At 29.5% G+C, this 27,451-nt stretch overlaps 1 protein-coding gene across 1 annotated transcript in view; it reads right to left on the bottom strand.

Annotated features, from left to right (window-relative positions):
- The window catches only part of LOC110282933 (uncharacterized), a 338,382-nt gene that overhangs the window by 137,327 nt on the left and 173,604 nt on the right, over positions 1 to 27,451 (bottom strand). The window contains exon 3 of the mRNA XM_087161146.1: positions 2,980 to 3,052. Coding sequence (XP_087017272.1) covers positions 2,980 to 3,052 — 73 coding nt within the window. The remainder of the gene's footprint in view (positions 1 to 2,979; positions 3,053 to 27,451) is intronic.

Below are 27,451 nucleotides of genomic sequence, written 5' to 3'. Positions count from 1 at the left end.
GTTTATTTTTTTGAAAGAAAAGAAAAGAAATCAGTATCATTCAAATCAATTCGAATTCAGTGATTTTAGCTACACTTCTAACAGGTACCAACTAATTACTAATGATATTTTAAATAACATGCATAAAAGTTGCTATCATTCACTTAAAACAAGAAACCCAATCTGAAATTTAAAAATGTTGCACTTATGCAATTTATACTCATGTATTCATAAAAAATTCTTAATTATAATAATTGTCGATTTTTTTCTTAATTATAATAATTTAATACGCAATTTTCAATTTAAATTTCGTTGTTATAATAAATGACAAAATGTAATTGAAAACTGTCATACGTAAAACAATTGCAAATAATGGTTTTCTCTAAACATAATTTTCAAGATAAAGCACTATATTTCAATAACTCGTGATTTACTTCTCAAAATTTACAAAGCTTTACCTAAAGTATAGCTAGTGATCATCTAGACAATGAACATAAATCCTTGTTTCGAATAGCAAACGAAAACGGTACTACTATGTCCTTTTATTCAATAATAATCTCAATATGCTTTTTTACAATTTTTAACTTCTTTAAAAAGGTATTACAACCTAATGAATACCAGTTTCCTCAGAAAATCCTCTTTTTTCCAAAATTGAAAGCCAGTTATCGAGTTGAAAAGGATCTTTGTAAAGTAGGAAAACTTTTTTAGAAAGTACCGCCCAAAGGTTAAACTACACACGAGGAGTCGGAGAGATTAAATATATCTTTGCATTTCAAAGTGTATGACAATACCATTACTTTTTGGGGGAAAATGTTAGGGAAAAAAACGAGACAGCCAGGAAGTGGAGTTTAATGATAACTTTAAAAATCCCAGTCAGAGATTTCAGCCAATATCTCCCGTCTTTATGTCTGGAGCTGGATTTTCTTTGAAGAAAAAATTTTGCATGAGAGAGTATTTTTCTATATTTAGGGAGGGAAACTTTTTCAATTTGAGTATTTTGGAAAAATGTGTGAATATATGTGAAAATATGACGGTTTAATATTTTATTCGGAATAAACTTTCTCACTGAAATTATAATTATTTCTATTGTCAGCTATTTCTATTTTATTTCGAGATTTCTGTATTTCATAACAAAAAGATTAATTTTGATAAATTGAGTTATGAAGTTATTTAAATTCTGAAAGTAGTTGACAATAATAATTAAGTATAAATATAATAGTTAAGTATAAATATAATAGCGAGGTACAAATATAATAGTTTTATATAACTATAATAGTTTTATAGAAGGTTAATAGTTTTATACAAATGACGCCCGGTGGCTGGGCGGTAGCGCTTCGCGCTGTCGTGCCACAGGTCCCTGGTTCGATCCTGGGGCCGGGCAAGGTTGACTCAGCCTTTCATCCCTTCAGTGGGTCGATAAAAGAGTACCAAGCATGCTTGGGAACTAAACACTGGGGGTTCCGCGTTCGACTGACCACCTGACCGGAACATCTGCTCTTGCACCCCAGAGCCCAAGGTCAAGAAAACTGAGATGGGCACAGAAGGCCTTGGCCCTCTATGGGCTGACAAACAAAACACCTACTCTAAAAATATGAAGAATTCAGATTCGTAAATAAAAAAAATTAAATTCATAAATAAAATGTATGTTCATTCAGAGAAAGCAAGTTTTTGTGTCTAATTATGCAACTAGTAAGCACTAATTGTTGTTGTTGCTTATCCTCATAGATCTGACATTAGATCATTGTTTGCAGTGGAATTCAGATCAAAATGAAAACAAAAAAACCTTTTTGCCAGTCCCTCTGAGGGATCAATACAAAATCTTAAGGATTGAGGTTCAACCTCACGAGAGACCAGGTTTTGAGATTCAGCCAGGCTAAACGGGGTGAGTTTCTAAAGCCTTTGGTTATTGTTCTAAGTGTGTAGATATAAGGAACTACGATGATTAAGGCCGTAACTGTATATATTATTATAGTATTTTACTAAGTTAGCTCTTCTTCTAAAATGCTCTAAATTGCTTCTTCCAATAAGGTTGTAAGTTTGTCTCGTACAAAGCTATATCAGATGGACATCTATTTCTGAGTCCTAAAATGGTAAGCACTAATTAACTTGCGTAATTGAGGACAACCTTTTTAACCATTAGGATGGGTATCTAGTACGCAAAAATTTGACCATTAGAAGGAGAGTTATTAACGGTCATACGTTATCATTTTCTTGATTCATTGTTCATAAGTATAAATGAATTATTTAAAACGTTGGGTTTGATTGGGGTAATCCTTCAACAGGACTGATTATAATGGTTCACCCATTGAGAAATTAGTTAAAAGAGGGAAAATGTTGTAGCTCATTTACGTCGCACTACAGCTGCACAATGGGTTATTGGCGACCGTCTAGGAAACATCCCTGAGGATGATCCGAAAACATGCCATCACAATTTTGGATCCTCTTCAGAGAGAAGAAATAAATGTTTATCATTGAAAGTTTAAGTACTGAAAGCTGATACGTGTTTGGTAAGAGACAAAAATATGAAAGATAATCTACATTAAAACACACAAATGAAAAATATAAAAATGTAACTTGTTAAACAAAGTAAACTGTTATGTTACAGGTATTTATTGGACATCAGTTAGCTTTAAGGAACGGGAATCGAAAGCACGTAGCAGTAAATTTATTTTAGGAGAATCTGACAAAAAACCTATAAATCAAGTATTGAGTTTATCGGTTTCCTATTTTTTGCAGACGCAAGCAGTCGTGGTTCATTCTCGATGTTTTTGAACGAATTGATTTATTAAATAATTTTTTAAGCAAAGTTTAATAACTAAAATTTTTGAGCCCTTTAAAATAAAGGAATCATCTGACAAAAACACATTAAGATTTCATACAAATACAAAACAATGCAGATTCAGAAAATTGTTGATACAAAATGGTAAACAAAGTACAGTAACATTCAAAATCGGTTAAAATTATCAATGATCAATAACTATATAAGCAAAATTTTTTTACCTGTAAGGCTATTGCCCATGTCATCATAGCGTGATGGCTTTCAGCTGTTAAAAGGTGCTCCTTTCCTTCTGAACTGCAATAGTTATAAATACATATTAAAATGAGTGTTATTAATACTGATTATGTAAAAAATCAACATTAAATTATCTTTTTATTAACTGGAAAATGATTTGCGTTGCTGACCATGACAATTTACAATTACTACATAACAATTCTTGACAGATTAAAAGCAAATAATTAGTTCAGAAACTTGAAATATGAAATCATACGAAATATAGATATTTTAAGGTTCGTGCTTTGAAAAGATATTAATACATTTAAATTGAACATGTTGATAGAAGATATTAATGAAGTTATTGAGCATGAAAGATTTACGAAAAATGAATACATGAAAGAGTATCAGCGACCACTTACAAGTGATTATTTATTTTTCATTGTTGGAAATATGTCTTTTAACACGCGTTTTCATATTAAATTCACTACTATTTTGATATGCAAGTTACCTTCGACGAAATGAAAATAGCTATCAATGTTTTCAGTTTAATTATTTTATATATTATTACCAAATGAATCTAGTGCTATCTAAAAAACGACACATTTTGTGAATTTTCCGTTCGTAATAAGTTTAATTTCTTAGATTATATTTGTTGTGCCTCTTTTAGAATAGTTTATTTTGCAAAGAAAAGAAATAATAACTTCAAGGCACAAATTTTTCTTATTAGAATTGTTTCAATGATTTTGTTTTCATATGAAAAGCTGTTTTGATGTATCTAAAACATGAAAGTTGCTACAAAGAAACCTACCTTTCAACAAACCAAATGTGTAATGCAAAAACGAGATTTAAGTAACATTTGCTTGTTAAACACTATTTACGAGTGATAACAAGTTATTGTTTTCGGATTTTCGTTAGTTATTGTTTGTGATTATTTTTTATTTTTCAAATCATTAAATCAGGCAATTAAAAGTATATTTCTTCCAACTCGATTTGCTTTGGAATGAAAATAAATTATTATTTTTTATTCGTAGCTCAAACACTTCTTTCGTAACTATTTATTCGGGTATTTTTTAGATACTTACTATTTTTCAACATATTTTACGATTTAATTAATTTCTTTACGTAGATCATAGATTTGTTCGAAGAATTATTTCGTAAAGAGTTCATATAAATACAATAGTCAGTAATAATAAAACTATAGTTGATCCAACTGTATAAAAATAACTTCTAATAATAACTAATAATACTTAATATAATAATAATAATAATTATAACTTAATTACTAATAATAATAACTTAAATAACTAATTTTAACTTCTCAACCTATCATTTCTGTATATCATAATTAGTAACTGTTAGTTTTATGCCTGTTAGTTTTATCTTCTTAAATTAGAAGTGGTCCTAAATAAGAGATATCTCTATTTAGAGATATCTCTATGTAGAGCCTATAACTACTGGTGGGTAAAAGCCACCGTATTTTGCTTTTAGAAATTTTGAAGTGGAAATTTTCAAGTTGTACCAGGTTTCTTATCAGTATAAAAGTACTGATTCAACATTTGCATTGGATATTCTTATTTTTCTTTCGTTTTATATAGTTCTGTATGCCCCAAACTCTTTTAGAATATCGAAAGCACTGCGTGATTCATTCAACCTTCTGCCATTTATAATTCATCCAAGGTGGGTAAAACTGTTTGCGATCTCAATCGGACAGTTTATAAGATATATATTTTGTTTAGGGTTGATTTTCAGAATTATTGTTTTGTTTTTGTTAAATTATTTTATCTATTATTATCTATCAGTCAACTGTATTTAAAACCGAGCTCTGGGCGATTCTACAGTCTATTTACTGGATAAATAATAACAACATCAATTTAATTGTGGATTTATATTCCGATTCCCTTTCAGGTTTGCAGTCCCTAAATAATATTAAAGAATATGATTATTTGACAAAAATGATTAAAGATAACTATAGACAAAATGTTAAATTTCACTGAATTAAAGCTCATGTTGGGCACAGGGGTAACGAGGAGGCTGATAATTTAGCAAAAATAGCCTGTTCTAAAAGCAAAGTAGATTTAATTGATTATCCTTCAAAATCTTCAGTTAGACACGAATTATCTAAACAAAATTTGATCACTTGGAAAGAGCGATGGGAAAACCCTGAAAACCAAGCTCGTCACACATTCGAACTAACTCCCAAAGTTAATCCTAATTGTATTTATTCTAACTTTTACGTAAATCAATTTTTGACAAATCACGGAACTCAGGGTACTTACCAAGCTAGATTTCATAAAAAGTCTGCATTGTGTAAATCATGTTTAATTAACGATGATCTTAATCACATCTTTCTTGTTTGTCCAAACTTTTCAACTATTAGAAAAAATTTCGTTCCAAAAAATCTTTCGTTTGAAAATCTTAAAAAACACTGGGCTGCTCCCAAAATTAAAAACGGAAATGAACAAATTATTAAAGAACACTTTATAAATACCCCTGTCCTTTAATGCTTTCTTTTATTAATTGTAAAACAATATCAGAAGGGTTTACATGGTTTCTCTGGATATACTTTCGTAGGCGGTAGCCTTATGACATGGACTAACTACTTACAAACATTCTAAAACGCATTTTTATGTAGCGAAGATCTTCTTTCCATCTGTTTTAGATCGCATATACCCCTGTAGACTGTAAATTTTTGATTGTTTGTCTTTAATGCATACTGACATCTTTAAAATTTTGTTATGTGGATCATCTTTTCATTTGTAACTTCACGTTGTTACTGTATATCATTTTCATCAGTATGGTTAGAATACTATATATTCACACTTGTTCTTTCGATTCGTACTGGGATGTATGTACAGCTGTTTAACAAGACTTACTGTAACTGAGATCATCTATGCATCTGTTAATATTTTCACGCAGACATCACTTTCATTTTTCAGTTTCAATGTTATTTAACTTACCATTTTAATTCCTATACATGCTGTGTATACATATATACTTGTGTAACTGTTCTTTCATATTCAAAAGTTGTGTGGTTTATTTGCACACCACCTTTATAAAGGTTTTGTTATTCAAGGGACCCCTTCGACTAACTACTTACGAACTTTCTAAATTGTATTATTATGTAGTGAAGTACTTCTTTTCATCTTTTTTAAATCGCACTTACCCTTGCAAACTGTTAATATGTGATTGTTTGTCTTTATTGTTTCCCGGATGTCTTTATTGTTTTCCGATTTGTCTTTACAGTTAAAATCTAATTGTTTGTCTTTATTGATACCCGGATGCCCCCTTTGGGGGCGGGACGGGGATTAGCAATAAATATCTATTATTATGTATTATCCATCTGGCCAATACGGATACTCAATGGTACGGAGTCGAAAAGTCCTACGTTACGCACGTTACGTTAGAAATAGCCATGCTTTAAAAAGACGTTGACCCCTCTTTTGCATTGATAACAACTTGCACTCTTATAGAGAGACTTTTTAGAAGCTTTTGATATGAGGCCACAGGAATTGATTACGGGAAGTTCATAACAGCTCGAGTGAGAGCTGGAAGTGAGGATGTTTGATAAAACTGTAATATGCATTCTTTCTAACGGGGCTCTACAGAATTTAGTTCAGGAACCTGAGAGTCCAGTTTTGAGACACTTATTTCGTCAAATAATCGCTGCGCAAGTCTCAATGTGTGAACAGAGTAGTTATTCTGCTCGAGAAAAAATAAGTCTTCCCCGAATTATTACCATAAAGTTTGGTCATACAAAATGTCTACATACATGTCATTGTTCTTGTTTCTAACCACTGGAACTAAAGAACCCGAGTAAAATCATGAAACACGCCTCCACACGTTTCAGTTTTATATTTTTTACTAACTGTGTGGTAATAAGAACTATAATTTTGAAAACCTGAAATTCCAGTTAACTGTTGTCAAATGAATGGAAAAACTGCCAAATAAATAGTTTAAATACTGTATATTTTGGTTTTATTTACCAGAATTATAGTATTTTTTTTAACCAGAATTGTCAATGCCCTACAGTATGATAATTTTACCAGTATTTCTCTCTCCGTGTAGAAATAAAAGTATGTGACTAATTTTTATCTTTTCTTTCTCGTAAAATACAAAGCTAAGCGAGATAACATCATCAAAGATTCGAGACAACTAAGCATAATATATTAATCTTAGAGTTGTATGAAAAAAGATTTGAACTCTGAAAATAGTTTTCTATTTACTTTTCCTATGAATTTTGCTTAAATACTTCATCGAAAAGAAAAATAAATGCTGATTAAGTTGATGAACTTTTAAAAAAAAATTATATTGTTCTTTTCAAAAAAAGTAATCCTTTTAAAAAAGTACCTTATTAGCATTTTCAAATAAAATATTCAAACAATCTTATCTTGCAGAATAAAATAAATAAAAAAAGGATTTATAAGCTTTTTTAACTTAAGTGGTGCGTTCTCCATTTATGTGGAAGTAATTGATGTGTTCATTAAAATTTCATGCTTGAATAGTCGACTGTTAGAACCAGGACAAATTGTTTTAAATTACTTTTCAGTTTTTACTGTAGGCAGAGAAAAATGTGGCATTTTTAATTTTCTAGCACAATGCTAGCAGTTTGATAAGAATGTGAAATCACTGATCGTATCTGAAATATTGATCTTTTATAAAACTTTCTCCCCATATAATATTTAGAAATTAGTTTAAAAAAGAATACACTCTCATAAGAAACATTTTATGCTCATAAAAGTCATAAACTAATCTGAAAGTTACATATGTTTAAAGGATTAAATATATATTTTTAAACTTTTAAATTGTTTCTGAATATGAAGTTTTAAGTTTTTATCAATTTGATTTTCGAACTTTTGTGCATGACATCAGATGTAAGTTCATGAGTTCAAAAGAAAAACCTCTAAGCGACAGAAATATAATTGGTTTTCTTAATTTCTTTTTCTTTTTTTTTGTAAATTATTTGTTTTACTGCTGTTATGGTAACTACCATTATATTTGAGTCTCTTGTGCTTCTTTTCAAAGGGATAAATTTCAGGGGGAGGTGAATAAATTTTTATAGGTTATTTAGTGGTATTAATAGGAGGTTTTATTGTCGGATAGTTCTTTAAAAAATCAAAAGACAAATGATATGATGTGCACAGTGTAGAACATGAGCGTAAGTAAACAGAATTCTTTTCAGAACATACATTTTAACTGCGTAATTTCACTTTTTCAAAAAAAAAAAAAATATTTTTGTTTGTTCAAAATCAAAAATTGTTGTGAAGCAATCATCAGAGTTGAAAAGCGATAGCGTACAGGAGACACCTTTTCAATTAAATTATATTCGATGAAAATTGCAGATCAGTTCAACGGTTTTAAGTATTTTTACACCGTGCTGTCTTCCATTTAATATGTATCAGAAGAGTCATTTATAATAATCCAAATTCTTTTATTTGTGTGAAAAAATTTGCTATTATATATTGTTCTTAATTAATAATACAACCCTGGTTCCTGATCTTCAACCGGCTTAGGAATTTTGATCTTAATGACCTAACGTTATTGTATCATTGAGAAATAATAAGTACTTTCAATGTAAAAGAAATAATAAGATTATATATTTTCAATGGATCCCCTTCCATGTTGGTTCGATCGGTTATGAAATTGCCGATGGTCTGACCAAGACAGTCTCTACTGAAATCCTGCATGGCAGTACCAGCTTAACTTTCAAAGAAATCTCCACAATCAAAAGGAAGGAACTAAATTCACTTTGGAGAGTTCCACATGATCATCCTTGGTATTTTGGAAAAAGACTTCGAAGGTATCATCAGCTCACTATTTCGAGGAAAAAACAGAAGTCTCTTTCACGGTTTTTGAGTGGCCGCATCAAATCCCTTACCTTTCTACAGGGGTGGGGGGCTTACAGTTTTGAAAACATTTACGGTTTTTAAACCGTTTAAAGCTAGTGTGATTATAATACCATGGATACAAACCTTGTGATGCCACATTTGGCATTACATATTTATTTCCTATCTTTTTAAAATATCCTTCATTACTTAAGCTTATTTTTATTAATAGAATTATACATTTAAAAATAAATCAAAAACTTAATCTTTTTAAACGAACATAAAATATTTATTTCTTCTCTTCCAGATCAATGTAACGGATACTTTTTATTTCATTATTATGCAGACTTATTAATTCACTGTCGCCTCTAATCGAAAACAAAAATCTATTTATAACTTTTTATTCTAAATTTCCAACGGCTAAATGTTTCGGTTGCATGGTTGTAATAATTCTCTTAAATTTGTTGGCGACTCGTGATCGCCAAGGTGTTCTTTTAAATCCGTGTTGATATTCTAGTTGGCTTTGTTTTGGCTGTGGTATATTAGGATAAATCGCCAAATTTTGGATCTCCTACCCATACTTTCTATGTCAGTTGGGAATAATTATATTCACTTTTAATTTCAAATTTGCGGAGGCTGGGAGCCCTTTGGGAGCCTCCCTAGTCTCAATTTTCTAACCGTCAGAAATGATATTCTGGCTATATAATCTCTCAATATAGAGAGTATTCTGATTTCATCCCATTAAGGGATTTCTTATTTTTTGGATGAAGAAATGGCCATTATCTAAATCTCAAATTATGCTTAATAAAATCTAAATTTACATTCAACGATTTGTACATTATTTCCTGGAAACTCAATTGTTCAATTCATTCATTAATGGCATAAATGAACATTCATGTACTACACTATAAAACTATGGGCGGCTACTGACCGAGACACAAAGCTTCCGTCATAAACCTATAATGTTTTTTTTATCCATTTACAACTAGCATGATTTCAAAAACATGAAAAAGAAATATATAACTAAACATAGCAGCTAGGCTTTTCGCTAGGTAATGGTCATTGGAGAGTGTACGGGGCAAAAATTGGATAATGGTGGACACCGAAACTCTTAATGGGAAGGAAGTGGAGGAAATATCGCGGTGTCAACGCTGAGACTCGAACATTAGTTCTATCGGTTAAGAGACTGAAAGAGTAGCTCTCTCTGCTATATTATGCACGCAGTTGCAAGAAACTAACAAGGGAAACTAGGGTAGTGTTACTCGCTAATTTTGAAATAAACTAGTGGGATGTATGCCTTATGAGGAATAATTTTAGGGGGAAACATTCGTTTCGGCACATAAAGTCCTGTGAGAGATAAAAAATAATTCAATATACAGAAAAATCGGTATTTTATTACTTTAATGCAGACTATTAGTTATTGTAATTGTCTCATACTCCAATTAATTTTGTGGTACTTTTGCGTACTGTATAATGCATATTTATTGTCAAAATTGATTTCGAAAATTTTATATATCTATGGTTTTTCAGAAAAACCTGTTAGGTTAATTTAAAAAAAAAATTGACATAAAATTTTTTAAATTTTTTTTCAAAAAACTTCAGAAATTAATTGGAGTATGTAATTGTAAATCAATTAATCAATTAATAATTAGCAATTAATTAAGGATTAACACTTAATTAATAATTAACAATTAATTAATAATTAACAATTAATTAATATTTAACAATTAATTACTAATTAACAATTAATTAATAATTAACAATTAATTACTAATTAACAATTAATTACTAATTAACAATTAATTACTAATTAGCAATTAATTAACAATTAATTAACAATCAATTAAAAATTACTTAAATTTCTGATTAATTTATTAATTAGCAAATTAGTTAATTATCCAATTAATTACAAATTCATTGGATTATGAGACAATTACAATAACTAATAGTCTGCCTTGAAGTAATAAAATACCGATTTTTCTATATATTGAATTATTTTTAATCTCTCACAGCACCTTCTATGGATCGAAACGAATGTTGATTAATTTATTAATTACCAAATTAATCAATTATCCAATTAATTACAAATTAATTGGATTATGAGACAAATACAATAACTAATAGTCTGCATTGAAGTAATAAAATAGCGATTTTTCTATATATTGAATTATTTTTTATCTCTCACAGGACCTTCTATGGGCCGAAATAAATGTTGCGCCCTAAAATTATTCCTCATAAGGCATACATCCCACTAGTTTATTTCAAAATTGGCAAGTCACACTTCCTTAGTTTCCCTTGTAAGAGGTTTCATTGTGTGACTTAGTTGGTGCGATAAAATTCTGATTGTTTAAACTGTATTAGGTGAAAGCAGTTAATAAACGGCTTTTCTCACAGTTAAGTTTGATGATCATTTATGGTTATTTGATTGCCATTTATGCTTATTTATGGTTATTTGACTGTTTGATTTGATTATGGTAAAATACCAATTAAATAAATTGTTATTTACTCATTTCCCCCCAGAAATTTCTAGCAGTGTGTTTGACGTAATAATATATAATAAACGAGAAGTAATTTTACTTGTTAAGAAAATATAGATTATATAATTCATAGTCCCAATTGGAAGCTGTTTTCATCTCTCTTCAATCTTTATATTTTCCGAAATTTCGATATAAATGTTAAGATTTATGTCTGTCAAAAACTAATTCCTCTCTTATTTTTTAACATCTTCTTCTTTGATAACATTTCAAGCTCAAGCTTATGTATTAAAAATCACCAGAGGATTAATATTTTTTACAACAATGGATAAATAATTATTATTTAGTGGAAAAAATGCAAAAAAGATCGCGAAATTACAATAACTTTCAAACCAGTCGAAATTTCGAAAAAAAAATTTTTTTTTTGTTGCTAAATTCGTAATTTAAAATGGTCATTATTGGCTCGTCAAATTTCAACAATGCAGTTACATTTCAACGTGTCAGCAAACATGTTTTTTTCTCACTATACGTTTAATAGATAATAACTCTTGAAATAATAATATAGTTATAAACCTTTTTATTCCATCGAACTACTTGCACATTCTTCGACACACCTTCATAATTTCAAGTTTCATGGTTACTAATTACAAAATACTACAAAAAATACTTATGAACATGAAAAAGATCTGAAAATTGCGATACATTTCGAATAAATTGGAATTTCGAAAAAAATTGTGTTTAGTTCATAAACAAATATGATCCTGCATGCCAAATTTCTATTCTGTTGGCTAGTTGAGCGGCCAGCATGATGTTTTTGTCTACAATTTTAACAGTAAATTATGCTCGAGTTAACTATCGAATGATAAATTATTTTATTCCATCTATATTCCATGTTTTAATTTTTCTACTCACCTTAGAAATTTTAAACTTTAAATGTTATAGTTTTTGCTTAGCAAAACAAAATGTAGCGTTAAGTTAAACACCGGAAATAGCAGTGGTGGCCCTCACGAGAAACACAGAAAGATATTAAATTCTAAATTTCTTTTTTTAGTGTTAAATTAAATAGGTAAATTAAATTCATATTTTTAATAAGTTGTTTATTAAACAAAATAGATGGTTCATACAAATTAAAAAAAAATTTTCCTATTATTTTTAATTAAAACAAATTTTTTATTTAGTTTCGACTACATCGTTAAATCTGAAATTACATATCATTGAATTAGCATTCAGTATAAGATTATTTCAAAATATACTATCTTTTTAAAATTTTTATTTATTAATAAAGTTTTTCTATATATTTAGTGTTAAAATAAATTAGAATCCAATTTTAATATTCTGTATACTCGAAATTCAATTTTAATTTTTATTACCACTTCCCACATATTTAATTTATCCTTTTTGAAGCATTTACACAAGAATGAGTAATTCTTATATGAAATTCAGTTTTTTTAAAAATTTATATTCCTGCTTTCTCTAAAATTTCTGTTTAAGTTAAATCGGAATTACATTCTATAACTCATTTAGGAGTGTTCAATTCTCCAATGGTCATTGCAATAAATTTCAATCTACTATTCCGTTATTTGGATGGACTCATCACACAAGTTCGGACTTTAATCTGCATCTGTGTTTCATCCTTACCTAGAGTTAATTCTCAATAACGTAATTAAAATTAGAGTTATAGGTAACTCGGGTGTATGTTGGTTGTTAAAAGTGCTGTCCAAAAATTTATGCAAAATTTCAAGTTGCAGAATATTATGGCGAAATTTGCTCTATTTTACGAAATTTGCTTAATTTGGAAATCTTTTTACAGCTTTTGCATAAATTCTGTAAAATAATTTAAATAAATTTATAGAAGGATATTAAATGTGGAATTATCCATAAAGGCCTCCTTTATGCATTTTAAAATTCTTATCGAAAATGGGGTGCATTAATGTTTAAGCGAGAAAAAAAAACCCAAAGCGATATCCAAATCTAACGAATCAATACTGACAAAGGGTGGGGCTGAGTATACTACCCAAAAGTATCCGGATACCCAACCAAATCATAGTGTGGGACAACTTTTCATGGTTAAGTCAGGGCCCTCACGTTTCCGTGATTAGAAACATGAACTTTGTATGAGATACATTCAAGACTATGCTCCTCCCCAAACTCTTTTGCAATATTTTTTGAAAGACCAACCCATTCTCCAACAAAATAATTGCTCTAATCACACATTGAGACTTGCACAGCCATGGTTTAATCCAATATGTGTTTAGAAAATGGACTGGCCATCTCACAGTCTCGATTCAAATTCTAATAGAACACCTTTTGGAACATTAAGTGGCCAGCTAAATCAATCATCTTCACTGTCATACCAGCACTCACTTCAGCAGTGATGGACACCCGGAAGGTTATTTCCCATGATCACTTTTCAAAAATGACTTTTTGTGGGCTATGATTGTCTAGCGAACCACCTCTGCCGCATCGGCATTCTGCTGACCCAAATTGCTCGTTATGCTCGAATAATGAACTTATGGACATGAACCATCTATTGAGATGCTCGGCTCTGCGTGGACACTCTGAGGTGTAGTGCCCGAGATCTGTTAATGAGATAGTGACTTTTTTCTCTTACTTGTTGTTCACCTTTTTGTCCACTGTTTTTGTAAGAGTTTGTCATTTTCTTTTGCCATTAGAAAAAAAAAAACTTTTCAAAAATTAGTAGAATCTCTTCCCTAACCTTCGCAGGCTGTAACAATGCAAAAGAGGGACAATATTTGTTTTAGGACACATATCACTGGGTGCCCGGATATTTTTGGCCAAATTGTGCATATACTTGTCTGTTTTCTAGAGATGATCTGGAGTAAAGATGAAGAAACGAATTTAAGTTATAGCAAAAAATCAACCCAGTTTCTGTTTTCTCTCATTTTTCAGCTGTAAGGATTCATTTTATTTCGACAGCGTTCTGTTCCGTCTTTCTTCAAATATTAATTAGTGATCCCTAATATGTTACTTTTTTACTCTTTTTTAGAATTTTTTTTCTATCGACATTGAAAGGTTATTTGTAAACATACTTTAATTAGTCAGAAATCATATTTTCTTGAAACTGTATTGCCTACTTAATATAAGGATAATTGTTTTAGATTTACAAAACGGTAATTTTAACGTTTTGTGCCCAATCTAAAGCACGCTTTTTGTATTTATGAAGATAATAATAATATAATCAATTATTTCTTTAATGATAAATGCATAATTTACTTATTTAGATATATGCAAAAAAACAAGAATTACAAAAAGTGCTGTAGAACTTCGATGAACAAAATGATTTTAAAAAGTTGCTTTAAAGTGCAGCATGAAATCATGGTTTATTTCTTTTCACAATTTTAATAATATGCTGTCCCACTATTCATCTACTAATGAGGGTATATGAAATAGAAATTTAACTTTGTATTTAATGATCAGATATAATTGATCATTTTTATGTGGTTAGCAAATCAACGCTTTGTTATTTAGTAAAGTTGGTTTATTTGGTTTCTTTCTTTTGGTACCTGCATTCCGAAAGTCGTGTTTTTTTGTTTCATTCGTCTTTTCTATCTACACGTGTAAGAGAGTTTAACCATCATTGCTTCGATATCAGAACATAAACGTTGTCATTTGTTCAAGAAGAAATATTTATAACCATTGGGCGAACGGAACCTGGGAAAAACTTTACGAAGCTTGCAAAGGAATATAAGAAATTTCAGAAACCGATGATGTCAATGTTGAAAAATTAGGTAATGATTCAGAATTAAATGCTTCTTTTAACAAAGGATTTATCACAAATAAAATGTATTACTATATGGTACGACGGTGCGATTTAGTTTTGAAATAAATTATGTTTGCATTTAATTATTTCTCTAAATGACATTTTTTAAATAGTCATATTAAAATTACATTTGAAGAGCAGGTAGAACTATAATTAAAACGAAAATTCGTTTTTCAAGTTTATTGATGAAAATATTATTTCTACTGAATATTTCAGTTATTCAAAGTTGGTCCAGTTCCAATATTTCGGACAATGATGGACCTACTATGTAGCCTAATTAGTTTTGCATACGTAAAATCTATTTTTTTATTTGTTATCTTAAAACATTGTGTTTGTTTCAGATATATTCTATTGATGTTCCAATTTGAGTAAGCAACTATAAAAGTTAGAAATCTTCTTCAAAAAGTGATTAAATCTTTTCCTTTTTAAAAAGATAAAACTTATCTTTTTTATGCTTAATATAAACTATATTAAAATTTTTCTGCTGTATATTCACAAATACACAGCTAAATTTAATGGACTGCAAATTGTATTTATATTAAGTCCGGATTTTAATACCATATGGTATGAATTTTGTAAGGTGTTCGGCAGAATCTCGCGGGGACTAAATATCGTGTGGACAAATTATCCCGTATTTAATATGCTAACCCAAAATATCACATCAATGACACGTGAAAATGTGATTAAGAACACACACTTCCTTCTCAATTTGCGAATCTGTAGAAAATACAATTTTGAACGTAATTAGATTTTGAATGAATTTTGAATACTTTTTACGCGTAAAATATTCAACGAAATTTTTTCTAAAAATTAAAAATTAAAATTACCGGTAACACAGTCAAATATATTCAAATGTCACACGCCCTAACATGACCACAATGATTTTTCGTTGAAAAATTTGAATTATGGAATTTCTGTGAACTCTCACTTATGCGTTGACCCAAGAAACTAACAGGAAAAAAAAACGTTTAAGTGAGAGAGAGACAAATTCAAAAAAATTATTTAAAATTACGATAACAGAAGAATAATTTGCAATTGCAAACTTACAATTGCCAATTGCATTTCTCCCGTAGTGTTTCACGCAATTTTCAATAGTTAGGTTCAGTTGAATCCTAATATACATAGGTGTGTACGTAAAAGTGTCTTCTTAGTTTTGTAAAATGTTTCAATAATAAATGAAATAAAGCTCTAATCCTGCCGAGCTCTGACATATACCCAAGATGTGTGAGAGTTTTTTTTCTCTTTTCATCATGAAGCAGAGTTAGTAATAATCAGCATATTCGATCTTATGATCAGAGATCTTATTTTATTCACAAGATTTTATCCACGCGAGATTTCATTCACGGGAGTATTTAGCCTCACGAGATTTTGTTTTAGTGACATTTCACCTCGGAAACGTTCTCCTGGCGGTATTTGTTCGCTAGTTTTTCTCCGGCAATATTTTAGCCATAGGATTTTGTCTCAAAACCGTTTCGTAATAATCATCTATCATATATATTTTATATTCATATCAAAATAAGGTAAAATAATTCACATATTAGGTGTCTCAAATTAAGCTAAGGAAAGAAAAATAATCACAAGTAGTAAAAAAAAGGTGAAAACCAGTTTGATTGTCTGATTACACTTTGATGAGTTTCTATTAATGACTTTTCAAAATTTTTCCACATATTTCGGCAATTTAGACAGGTATTTACGTGTCATCAATTATTTATTGTCCTTCTGTAGTGGTTCTTTCCTGCCTTAAATATCATTTTATGAATCCAAATGATAATGAAGTTTTGACAATGGATCTAAAAATATATATTGAGATTCGATATTGCTCAACGTTCTACACAGGTAGCTACTGTATATTGGTCTGGTGGTCTAAAAAAGGTGCCCAAATGTATTAAATAAAATAAATGTATTTCAGTTTTTCTTTCTTGATAGCAAAATCTTATCTTGCTTATTATTAGAAAATAAGCTTACTTTGCTTGATTTTTTAAACTTTCTTTTTCAGATAACTCGCTGTAGACAATGGATACTCAAGTATCACGAAACTTTCTTCTTTTTTGACGAAACCGTTTTCTGGTGTATGCTATGGCCAAAAAATTTATTTAAAGTGAAGAAGTTATCATATGTCCTCGAGGAAATGAATATCGTCGAAAATTATGATAAAATTCGTCATTAAATTTTTTTCCGGAAATTTTTTGTTGCTCCCTTGTTTGTGGGCACCATATGAATGCTTGACTGAATGTAAACAATAACAAGCTTCCTATGACCGTAGAAAATCTAGAAAGCTTCCGGTGTATCCCTCCGTTTATGTTATGCTTACGAGGCAATGTGTGAGCAGGCTTAATATTCTTGGAAGTTTTATGTGATTTGTGCTTAAATTTAGACGTAATTCCTTAGAGTTTTCTGTAATTTATAAATTCTAACAGGTCATGAGCCAAAAAAAATTGAACGAAATTAATATCCCAGCATAAATAAAGTGTAAGGTTTGTCATGCTTTGAGTGCTATCCCTTATTTGGGTATATCTGTTTAAAATAGAACCGTTTGTTATAGTTAGGGTAGTGTCAAAACAAGCTGGAGGAGTCTTCCGAATTCATTTGTTGCTTGTTTTGTTGATAGTTAGATTGAGAAAACGCGTTATACTAGAAACAATACTATGGGATGGTACGTTTTGTCAAGTATAGGCGTAAAAATCAGTCGGAAGTAGTAATCTGGAAGTCATACGACGAATTTCAACCCCTCTAGCGCCATCTGCGCTTAGCTTTACACTATCAAATATCGCATAGGTAGATAAATGTCACCCCAACAACACAAGGAAAGACAGAACAGAGAGAGAAATTATATCCGAAGCGGGACTCAAACCGGGGATCTTTTTGGTATAAGTTAAACTCCTTGACTACCTTACGGGCCTGTTGGCTAATTTCGTCATTCTACTTTCGATTGTCTGGTTTTCAATTTGGTTAAGAATCTTCTATATGGCACTGCAATGAGGTTCCAAGTTGAGGATTCATTTTCGTCATATATTTTAGAGTTCGCGTTTCATCACAAATCAAGTGATTTCGTGACGAAATGATTCTCACAAGTAACAAAATACAGCTTGACGTTTGCTGAATCGTCTTCGATTGCGGAAGTGTCTAAATTCACATAAGTGCCGCTGGCCACCAAAATCCCCAGACATGAACATTATTGAATATATTTGGGATGCCTTGCAACGTGATGTTCAGAAGATATCCCCGCCCCCTCTTACTCCCGCTTATGGACAGCCCTGCAGGATTCATGGTGTCAATTATCTCCAGCACTACTTCACACATTGATCGAATCTATGCCACGTCGTGTTGCGGCACTTCTGCGTGCTCGCGGGTACCCTACACGATATTAGGCAGGTATACCAGTTTTTTGGCTCTTCAGTGTAATTAATGATTCTCAAAATTATCAAAGTACAGCTTAACGATTGCTGAATCGTCAAAAGTTGAGAGCTTTATTTCTGAGAGTGCTTCTTGACAAAATAAATATTATAGTATTCAATAGATCTCGATTTTATTCAAACAAATAATTAATGATTCTCAAAATTAACAAAGTACAGCTTAACGATAGCTGAATCGTCTAAAGTTGAGAGTTTTACTTCTGAGAGTGCTTCTTGACAAAAGAAATATTATAGTGTTTAATAGATCTTGATTTTATTCAGTCAAATAATTAATGATTCTCAAAATTAACGAAGTACAGCTTAACGATTGCTGAATCGCCTAAAGTTGAGAGTTTTACTTCTGAGAGTGCTTTTTAACAAAATAAATGTTATAGTATTCAATAGATCTTGATTTTATTCAGACAAATAGTTAAAGAAGCGCATTTCTCGTTTTATAATCCATTCATTCTCTGCCTTCAAGCACTAATATATTAAAATACGATGCAAATCGGAAAACGACTTTTTTAGGAAATTCAAAAATCTAAAAGTAAATTGTTTACTTAAAGTGAATAAAGGTATAAAACTTTTTGTTGAAAAGAAAATTGCATTTCTTTTTAAACTTGGTATGCTATGACTATGTCATGACGAAGTGATGGAAAAAGTTTATGAATAGATCAAAAAATATTCTCAAATTTCTTTTTGTACTTTAAGCCTACCGCAGGGTAAAATTATTTAATGTAATAATATCTGCAGTTCAATTCATACCTTTGTAGTATAATTTTATCCAATCTTCTACCAAAGATATTTTTAATTCAAAATCATAGGATAAATGACTTTAACAAAAGTTCCGTTCGATAAATATTAAACTAAGAAAGTATAATTTTTTATTAAAAAATTTGCACTACATATTTGAATATAATTAAATGAATTTAATCAAATCAAAACAATTCTGAGAAGTATCCCTTAGAGTACTTTTTACTGACTTATTTCTGATTGTTTAATTTGCATAGAGTAATTATACATTTCATCTTGAAAACATTTTGTACATAAGCTTATAGTCTCGAATAAACTAATTTTTATGCGAATAACTTAATTTTTTTTAAAAAACAGAAACCCATTTTTGAAAGTTTAACAAATAAATTTACACATTTATTGAGGCTCGATTTTTTAGTTAGACAATAATTGAATCCAGATAATTCCTTAAATATCATTTGCAATCAATAAAATGTATTTGTCGAATTTTCCTCAATTAAAGTATAACAAAAATGAATTAGTTTATATTTTCTAAGTATAACGGCATCAATGTCAAATTTGTTATTTTTCTTAATAAGATTGAAGTTAAGCTTTTAGTGAGGATGTTTGGTTTGTAATAGTTGTGCTGTTTATGTAAAATTAATAAATAACTTTTGTTTCTTTAACTGAAACTATTGACGGCCAGTTTTTATGTATAAATAATTTATTTGAAAAAAAAAATTTATGATGAAGAATATAGATCATATTAGTTTTGATAAAAATCATTTTAGTAATATTGCAATATAATTAACCTGACATTTTTTGGTCCCAAAAGCTGCCATTTTTTATCTCTATAATAGCTATTCTAACTTTAATACAATTTCTCTATGTTTCTATGTCTGTTCTCTATGTTTCTCTATGTTTTATGGCTTAATTTTTGTTCCTTTTACTATATATTTGGAGTTTTTTTTTGAAATTTTACCGATGGTTTTTTACATTTTTTCAACTCATTTTCACTATGTTTTTGTGAGACCCAGCGTCTTGTCATAAATATAAATAACCGACCTGCCCTTAATAGGGCATACGGCATAATTCACAATTCAAGAAAGATTAAGTTTCACAACATAATAGGCAATGATGCAAACACACTAAAAATTAAAATTATTGTGCTATTTCCATTGTAAAAATTATTGTGCTATTTCCATTTAACACCGAATCGGACGTTCACGTACACTTTAAAAGGCGTAGTTAAAAGTAGACTTCAAAAATAAATAAGTAAATAAATAAAAAGTAAAAAGCTTATACGAAGATCAGATGCATTTACTCCATTCATGAATTATTTTCGCCAATTTTGGCGCACGTTTAGAAACCGTCAAATGATCCATAGTTTTTTGTTTGCAAACAAGAAGAGAAAAATGAAAGTTTGATTTCGCCTTGCTCGAAGAAGGCATGTATGTTCTTAGATGTTTACTGTTGTTCACGTAAATTTGTACATTGTTTTACTCTCGATTGTTAAAATTTTTAATTTTGATGAAAAACTACTAAAAAAGCAGGAAATTCCTTTTACATAATCTTTGTTTATTTAATTTTAAAGGACTTGCAGAATAGTGGATTTTTGACATCGAAATGTGTAGAAGTTCATTAGAAAATTAATCTAAATTATTTATAATAAAAAATAATAAAAAATACTAATTATGTTTACTTTTAAACTAACGAAAATTTCCAGCTGATGTATGCTTTAGGTGTAATGGTGAGATTATGCGATTTTTACCAAAGCGGTCTGAGACTCAAATCCCAGCTGGGGCATTTGAAATTTTGGAATACTTAGGACTTTCTTTTCGAAAAAGGTTTAATACGTTTTATTCACTTACATATTGTTATTTTTTAATTTAAATATAAAGTTTTTAAAAAATTAATGTTAATTTTTAAAAAAAAGTAATACACAGATAGTTTATTTTGAGTCATAATATATAATTATTGAAAACAATGTTTTGTAATTTAAAATTTTTTAAAGGACGAACTGAATTTTTATTTTATTTTGTAATATACTGTATAAGGTTTTTAAACTAATTAATTCGGAAAATGAAATTCAATTAGAGAAATGAATGTTGTACTTGTTAAAACAAGATAAAAGATGCTATAAATTGAAAAGATCTATTCATAACTCAAATCAAACCCTTTATACCTCATTTTTCTTTCAATCTTTCTTCTTAATTGTAATCCTAATCCCAATGCATTACTAACTAATATTGCATTTTAATGAAATAGTTCTAATAAGCTGTGAAAAGTTTTTCCCCCAATTTATTCTTTTCTGCCTTCTTTAGCAAGTATGACAATGTACTTAAGTTTTAATTTTTACATTTACATTTAATAAAAACTCAAATTATTTATTATAAAATTTAAAAAAGTCAGTTAATCTTTTGAAAAAATTTAAATTAATTTTTTTTTTATAAAATTGATATATTTTAATTAAAAAAAACATACAATATTTCTTTTTCGTTTTTCAAAATTTCAATTTTTTACAAAAATATATTTAATTTAATTAGAAAATAATAATTTAAAATTTGAGTAAAGCGTATTAAATAACTAACAACCGGCTTAGAAAATGAAACTAGAGATAAAGTTCAACAGTTACAGCCGGAATATGAACTGCGGAGCTCTCCAATTCAAGGTGGACAGCCCAATCATTATACCACGAACGCAAATCACCTGGAAAGTTTTATTAGTCCAAAAGCAAATGAATTGAAACTATCAAAGGTTTTCAACCATGCATTTTAATTCAAATTTAATTTTATTTTGGTAAGAACTTTCCAGAGGTGAACTTGCATTGTTTATATAAACCAAATAAAATGAATTCCAAAATAATTGTATTTTTTTACTTCATAAATTTTGGAAAATTTTTTTAAGAAAAGATTGTACTCATATGGATACTTTACTGATTTCCCCAATAAAGTACTTGTTGAAGCTTTTTTTATGACGCTTTTGTCAATATAATTCTGCACACAATATTGCATTTCCCTTTTCTTTCTTTCTTTTTTATTGAACATAATTTCGAAACACATTCCCACATTATCTCTAGTAGGGCCTTTAAATAAAGAATAAAAACAAATATTTTAGCTAAAAGCAACTCTTAAGCTTGTTAGTGAGAAAAATAACGTGTTTTTCTCAATATAATGAAATTTAACTACCACCAGCACCAACAGCACTTGTACAAAGTGAAAAAATAGACCAAAAACTTTTTCACAAAATTTTCAGCATATTATGAGGATACGTTTTATAATTTATATATATATATATATATATATATATATAAATAGATAAACGACATTGTCTTTAAAATGGTTTTTTGTTTTAACAAATTCCCACATGGCAGATTCAAAATTCCCATGATACCAAAACAAATGCTATTTCTTTCACGAATCGCATTTCTCAGCCAGTTTTCAAAGTGCCAATGAATGCATCACTTTTCTTGAATATGTCATTCCCTGAGGATTTTATAAAATCAATGCTACGGCATTTTTTGGTGACATATAAAAAAATTCAGTTTGCTTTTTATTCAAAGTGAATAAATAAGTAAATAAATAAATAAATTTTGAGAGAATTATTCTTAATCTAGATATTTTCCTAAATATACTTAATTTTTGAAATTTAATCAACTGGTGGTTTAACAAATGGGCGAAATTAGGAGAATGTTTTTCTTCAATATACTAATTCCCTTTATAATAGCACGGAAAAACAAGTTTAGCTATGTGGAGAAGACTTCAGATTAAAATACGACTTTTTACGTCCAGAAACCGTCAGTGGGTTAAATCACGCTTCTCTTCTCACTATATATATAAAAGCGAAAGTCTGTCTGGATGTAAGTTTGCTAATAACTCGAAAGAAGGAGCGTGATTGAGATCATGTTTTTTTCAGGAGTTTGTACATTTTCAAGGGTTGGTTAATAAATACATGGTTACATTACATAAATACATGGTTGGTTAATAATGTGGTTCGGCCGCAGCATTGAAAATAAGAAACTCGTTGATAAAAACCATTGTTAGTGTAGTCACTTCGAAAAGTGCCAACTCGAAATCGTGTGAATACGAATCGTGATGTTGTATTTACTTATAATATGCGGTTAATGTGGGGTTAATGCGAATACGTGAATTGCAGACAGGAGTACCACCAAACTAGTAAGAAGTCCAGTTCTTCGAATATTAAAGTAACGCGGGGAACTGATCGCTGCGGTGTGTTATATCAGAAAAACAACATACAGGGTAAGCAAGATACTTAACAGAGCACCATATGTATTAAGATCCAATGCATGCGCATAAAAAGTAAAGTGACAGCCATGAGGAACGTCACCTGTGAAACGGTTGTTGGACAACTCTACATGTATTGTTGGGTACTCTGCTTTCCTGCAACCAGTTCTATTCTTTCTTTTTATGTTAAAATGAGTTAGGATATTTAATTATCATAATTGATATAAATGTATTCGCAACGAATATCTTAATTAATAGTACAGTACCGTTTACCAATTGTGTAAAAATGCAGAACAAATCAACAATAAATAAAAAGAGAAAAATTTTCTTCTCCACAACCTTTCTCCAACCCTAATAGTGGTAGGGAGGGGTTGAGGGTGGAAACCCACTACAAGAACTTCTGCTGCCTGTGCCTATTAAAGGGACCATATTAAACCTTGGGGAACTGGTTTGCACTACGTCTATGGAAACTAGCCTTCTGCCCCTCTGTATAGTCGTAACTTCCAGTTTGGACACCCACCGATACTCGGTGTGTTTGACGTCATATTCGTAACTTCCCATCCGCCCCTTTTAGCTCAACCAGGCGTTGAATTGTGGAAGCAAAGGTGTTTTAAAAGTTAGGCGTCTATAAATGACAACTGGATTACATTTTCTGCGTCTAATTTAAGTATTTAGATGCAAATTACGACTAAAGACCGCTTGTTTTGAAGAGTACGTTGAAGGCATACAATATTTAAAGTCACAAAATCAGGCACAATAACGTATTTTTTCAGATTAAACATACCTTTATTTATTATTTCTAAATTCTTGACATTTAAAATACAGGGGTTGCCGCAATTAATCTATAAGCATGTTCTCAATAAATATGTTTGAAGGGCGGTCGAGAGTAGATTTTGCATATTTTACCGTTTCAAATAGGTTATAACTTTTAACTTTTATTTCTCAAGCACTATTCAATTGGATTCTTTTAATTTTTTATTTTTAATTTAAATTTGCGTAGTGTAAAATGATATAAAAAACTTTTAAAACTTTTCAAAATGTTTCGATTAATTGAAAATTAAATAGTAAAAAGATAATAATGCGTAAAAATATTGTTTATCGAATTTCGAAGTTTTATTGTTTATAGAAAAAAATTGTTTTTAAAATATCGAATTAAACTATGAATGAGCTTTTCAATTTCATGTAAAATATTTGGGATTTATATTAGGCATTCAAATAAAATGACAAAATACGCAGTAAGTCTGTGGCGTAACTACCACTACAAATATTAAATACCATATCACTAGTATATAAGACATGTTAACTTGATTCCATCACGAGGTACCTTTTGATGGATGAAGGTTGACACAGTGAATAATTGAATCCCACAAGTCAAACTAACATTAAGAGGGCTAAACTTTATACCATCTTTTTGACCAGATTATTGGATAAATATTTTCCATTTCCCTCTTATTTTAGGAATTTTGAGATCGAATCCATGCCAATATTTATTTAGAGAGAGACTCAGTTTTTGCTTCTGATTTCGTAATTTCAAGCATTGTCTGCATCAAACTATTCGTTTATAAGCTTAGAGTCTTGAACCATTAAGACCACATTTTGAGTTTGACTATTAATGAGACTTGATATAAAATCTGACTATTAGTTTAAAAGTTATTCAGCTGTTCACTTTCCTATTTTGAGCGTTGTACACATATTACACTTAATTTCGTCATGCTCTAATTATATTCTTTAAAGATTGAATTACAAGAATTAATTATATTATTTAAAGATTGTTATTTCTCTAAACATAACAATAATTGATGAAATTTACTTTTTAAATTGCATTTCATTAAAAAAAATATTTTATTACGATAAATGATACATTAAATGAAATGATCTTTGTCACCATTTATAGCTCGGGCAAGAAGTCATTAATAATAGACAGATAGTAAGTGAATTATTTTTGTTCAAGAATAAGAAGTTTTGAGTTATTTATTTATTTATATTTGTTTTTTAAGAACCCATAACTAAAGAATTTTAAAATTCAATCTTATACTTTTTTAAGAAATTTATGTTAAAAATTCAAATAAGTAAATAATCTACATTTGTAACTTGGTTTATTATTTTGATCTATTTATATTTCAGTCTAAATTTAAGACCTTATTTGCATTATTTTGGTTTTTGTACTCGAATAACAAGTATAAAAATATTTCTATCCTGTTTTGTAGAATCCGTAGATGAAATGTTTGAATTAAGCAGCTCTGTATAATAGTTCAATTCTGTCATTGGAGTTTTGTTGTTAGTTGTTATTAAAAATTTTCAGTGATATTTTTGTTCAAACAATTATATATATTTGTCATAATTGGGTATAATATAGCCTACGTCACAGGTTGTGTTGTTCCTACTAAATTTAACCCATGAACGGCATTTTCTGCGAGCCTAACTTCAAGCCACAAATAAACAAACGAAGTGTTCGATCGTTTAAATAGCTGCTCGCCAGATTTTATTGCATTATAAAGAAAAGTTATTGAAACTAAATACAACTAAATAAACAACAACAACTAAAACAAATAACAACAACTACTAATAACAATAACTAAATAAACAACAACTAAATTCCATTCGTTTAGCATTGCGTCATATGTTGTTCCTACTAAATCGAAGTAGTTGTGTTTTTTTCATATTATACCCAATTTCGTGGATTAGACCAAAAACTTTTTTTCTTCTGTCAACCTAAGGGTCAGACAACTTTAAACTAACCGGAGTTGGAATCAAACATTTTTTTTAACTCTGAAGGTTTTTTGACTCTGGCACCAACTTCACGACCCTACTTATATCAACCATTAAAATATACAGCTTTAACCATTTTAGGTTCCAAACTTATATTGTTTAGAGTTTTGAAAGCAGACGAGAATAAAACTGTTTAATAAATATATTTTGAAAAAAATAAAAAAACTCTACCAAATAAATTAAAAATAATACTTCATATCTTTTGTTTGACATTCGAAATCTCTCTTTGTTAAAAAGTTTGTAAAGAGCATTCTTTTCGTATGTTATATTTTATGCATTCTGTAGTTTTTAGAACAACTTAAAATGTATGTCTTCGAAGAATTTAGATTTTTTTTTTTGGTAAATTTTTAATTCTGTATCGCTGAAAACAGACATGTTTTTTATTGTTTGTTTTTAACACGACAAAAAATTACAGCCCTTACAATTTTTTAAGAATTTAAATTTTTTCTGGTACACAACTCAATAAGATGTGTGTTAATTAAGAATGTTTTTTTTTTGTGAAATTTGGTGATAATTGAGTTTGCATTTTTTTCAGCTCAAAAAAGTAAGAAAAGTAGAGACCCAGAACCACACAACTTTTTTTTCTTCTTTCTAATCCAGATGATTTACTCATTTCTTTCGTTCTTTTGTTTTTCTTTTTTGCTGAAGTAAAAATAGTTTAAATGGAAATGTAATAAAAAAGGAAGGAGAAAAAATCTGAAAGGAACTAAGAAATTGCTGATAAACAGTAGGGTCTTTTCAGAACGGCAACCATTGATTCCAGTTGAAAAATACACTCTTTGAATAAAACACTTTCTTGCATGATGGTTAGAGATTTTGGAAGGTTTTTATACAAATATAACAAAATGTTTTAGCCTGTGTGAAGTTCAAATGTCAATAGTAATGACTCCTAATTAAAAATAAAGTTAGCACAGATTATGAATTTATAAACATCATTAAACTTTGTGGAGATGAAATGCTCAACAGTGAAGAAAATTCATTTATTTAAAAAAATATTATGAATTAGTATGTATTTTTTACCACGTTTATATAAACTTGCCTTCGTGTATGTCTGTCCGGATGGAATTTTGTAAGCGATTTTAAACTAACTTCCCGACTAGCTACTAACTTCAAATTTGGCACATAGTTCAGAATTGGATGACAATGCATGAAAATGAAGAGAAAAAAGACATAAAAAGTAAAATAAAATTAAAATTAAAAATTTTTTTTTTGGGGATTGTCTTTTGTTGTCGATTCCATTATTTCAAATTAGTTTTACGTGTC

This window comes from Parasteatoda tepidariorum, chromosome 1 (genome assembly GCF_982258835.1).
Source record: "Parasteatoda tepidariorum strain Cologne lab strain chromosome 1, Ptep-v5.0, whole genome shotgun sequence".
Classification (NCBI taxonomy): Eukaryota; Metazoa; Arthropoda; class Arachnida; order Araneae; family Theridiidae; genus Parasteatoda; species Parasteatoda tepidariorum.
The sequence above is the reverse complement of the archived record's forward strand: the minus strand, read 5'-3'. Positions and strand labels throughout refer to the sequence as shown.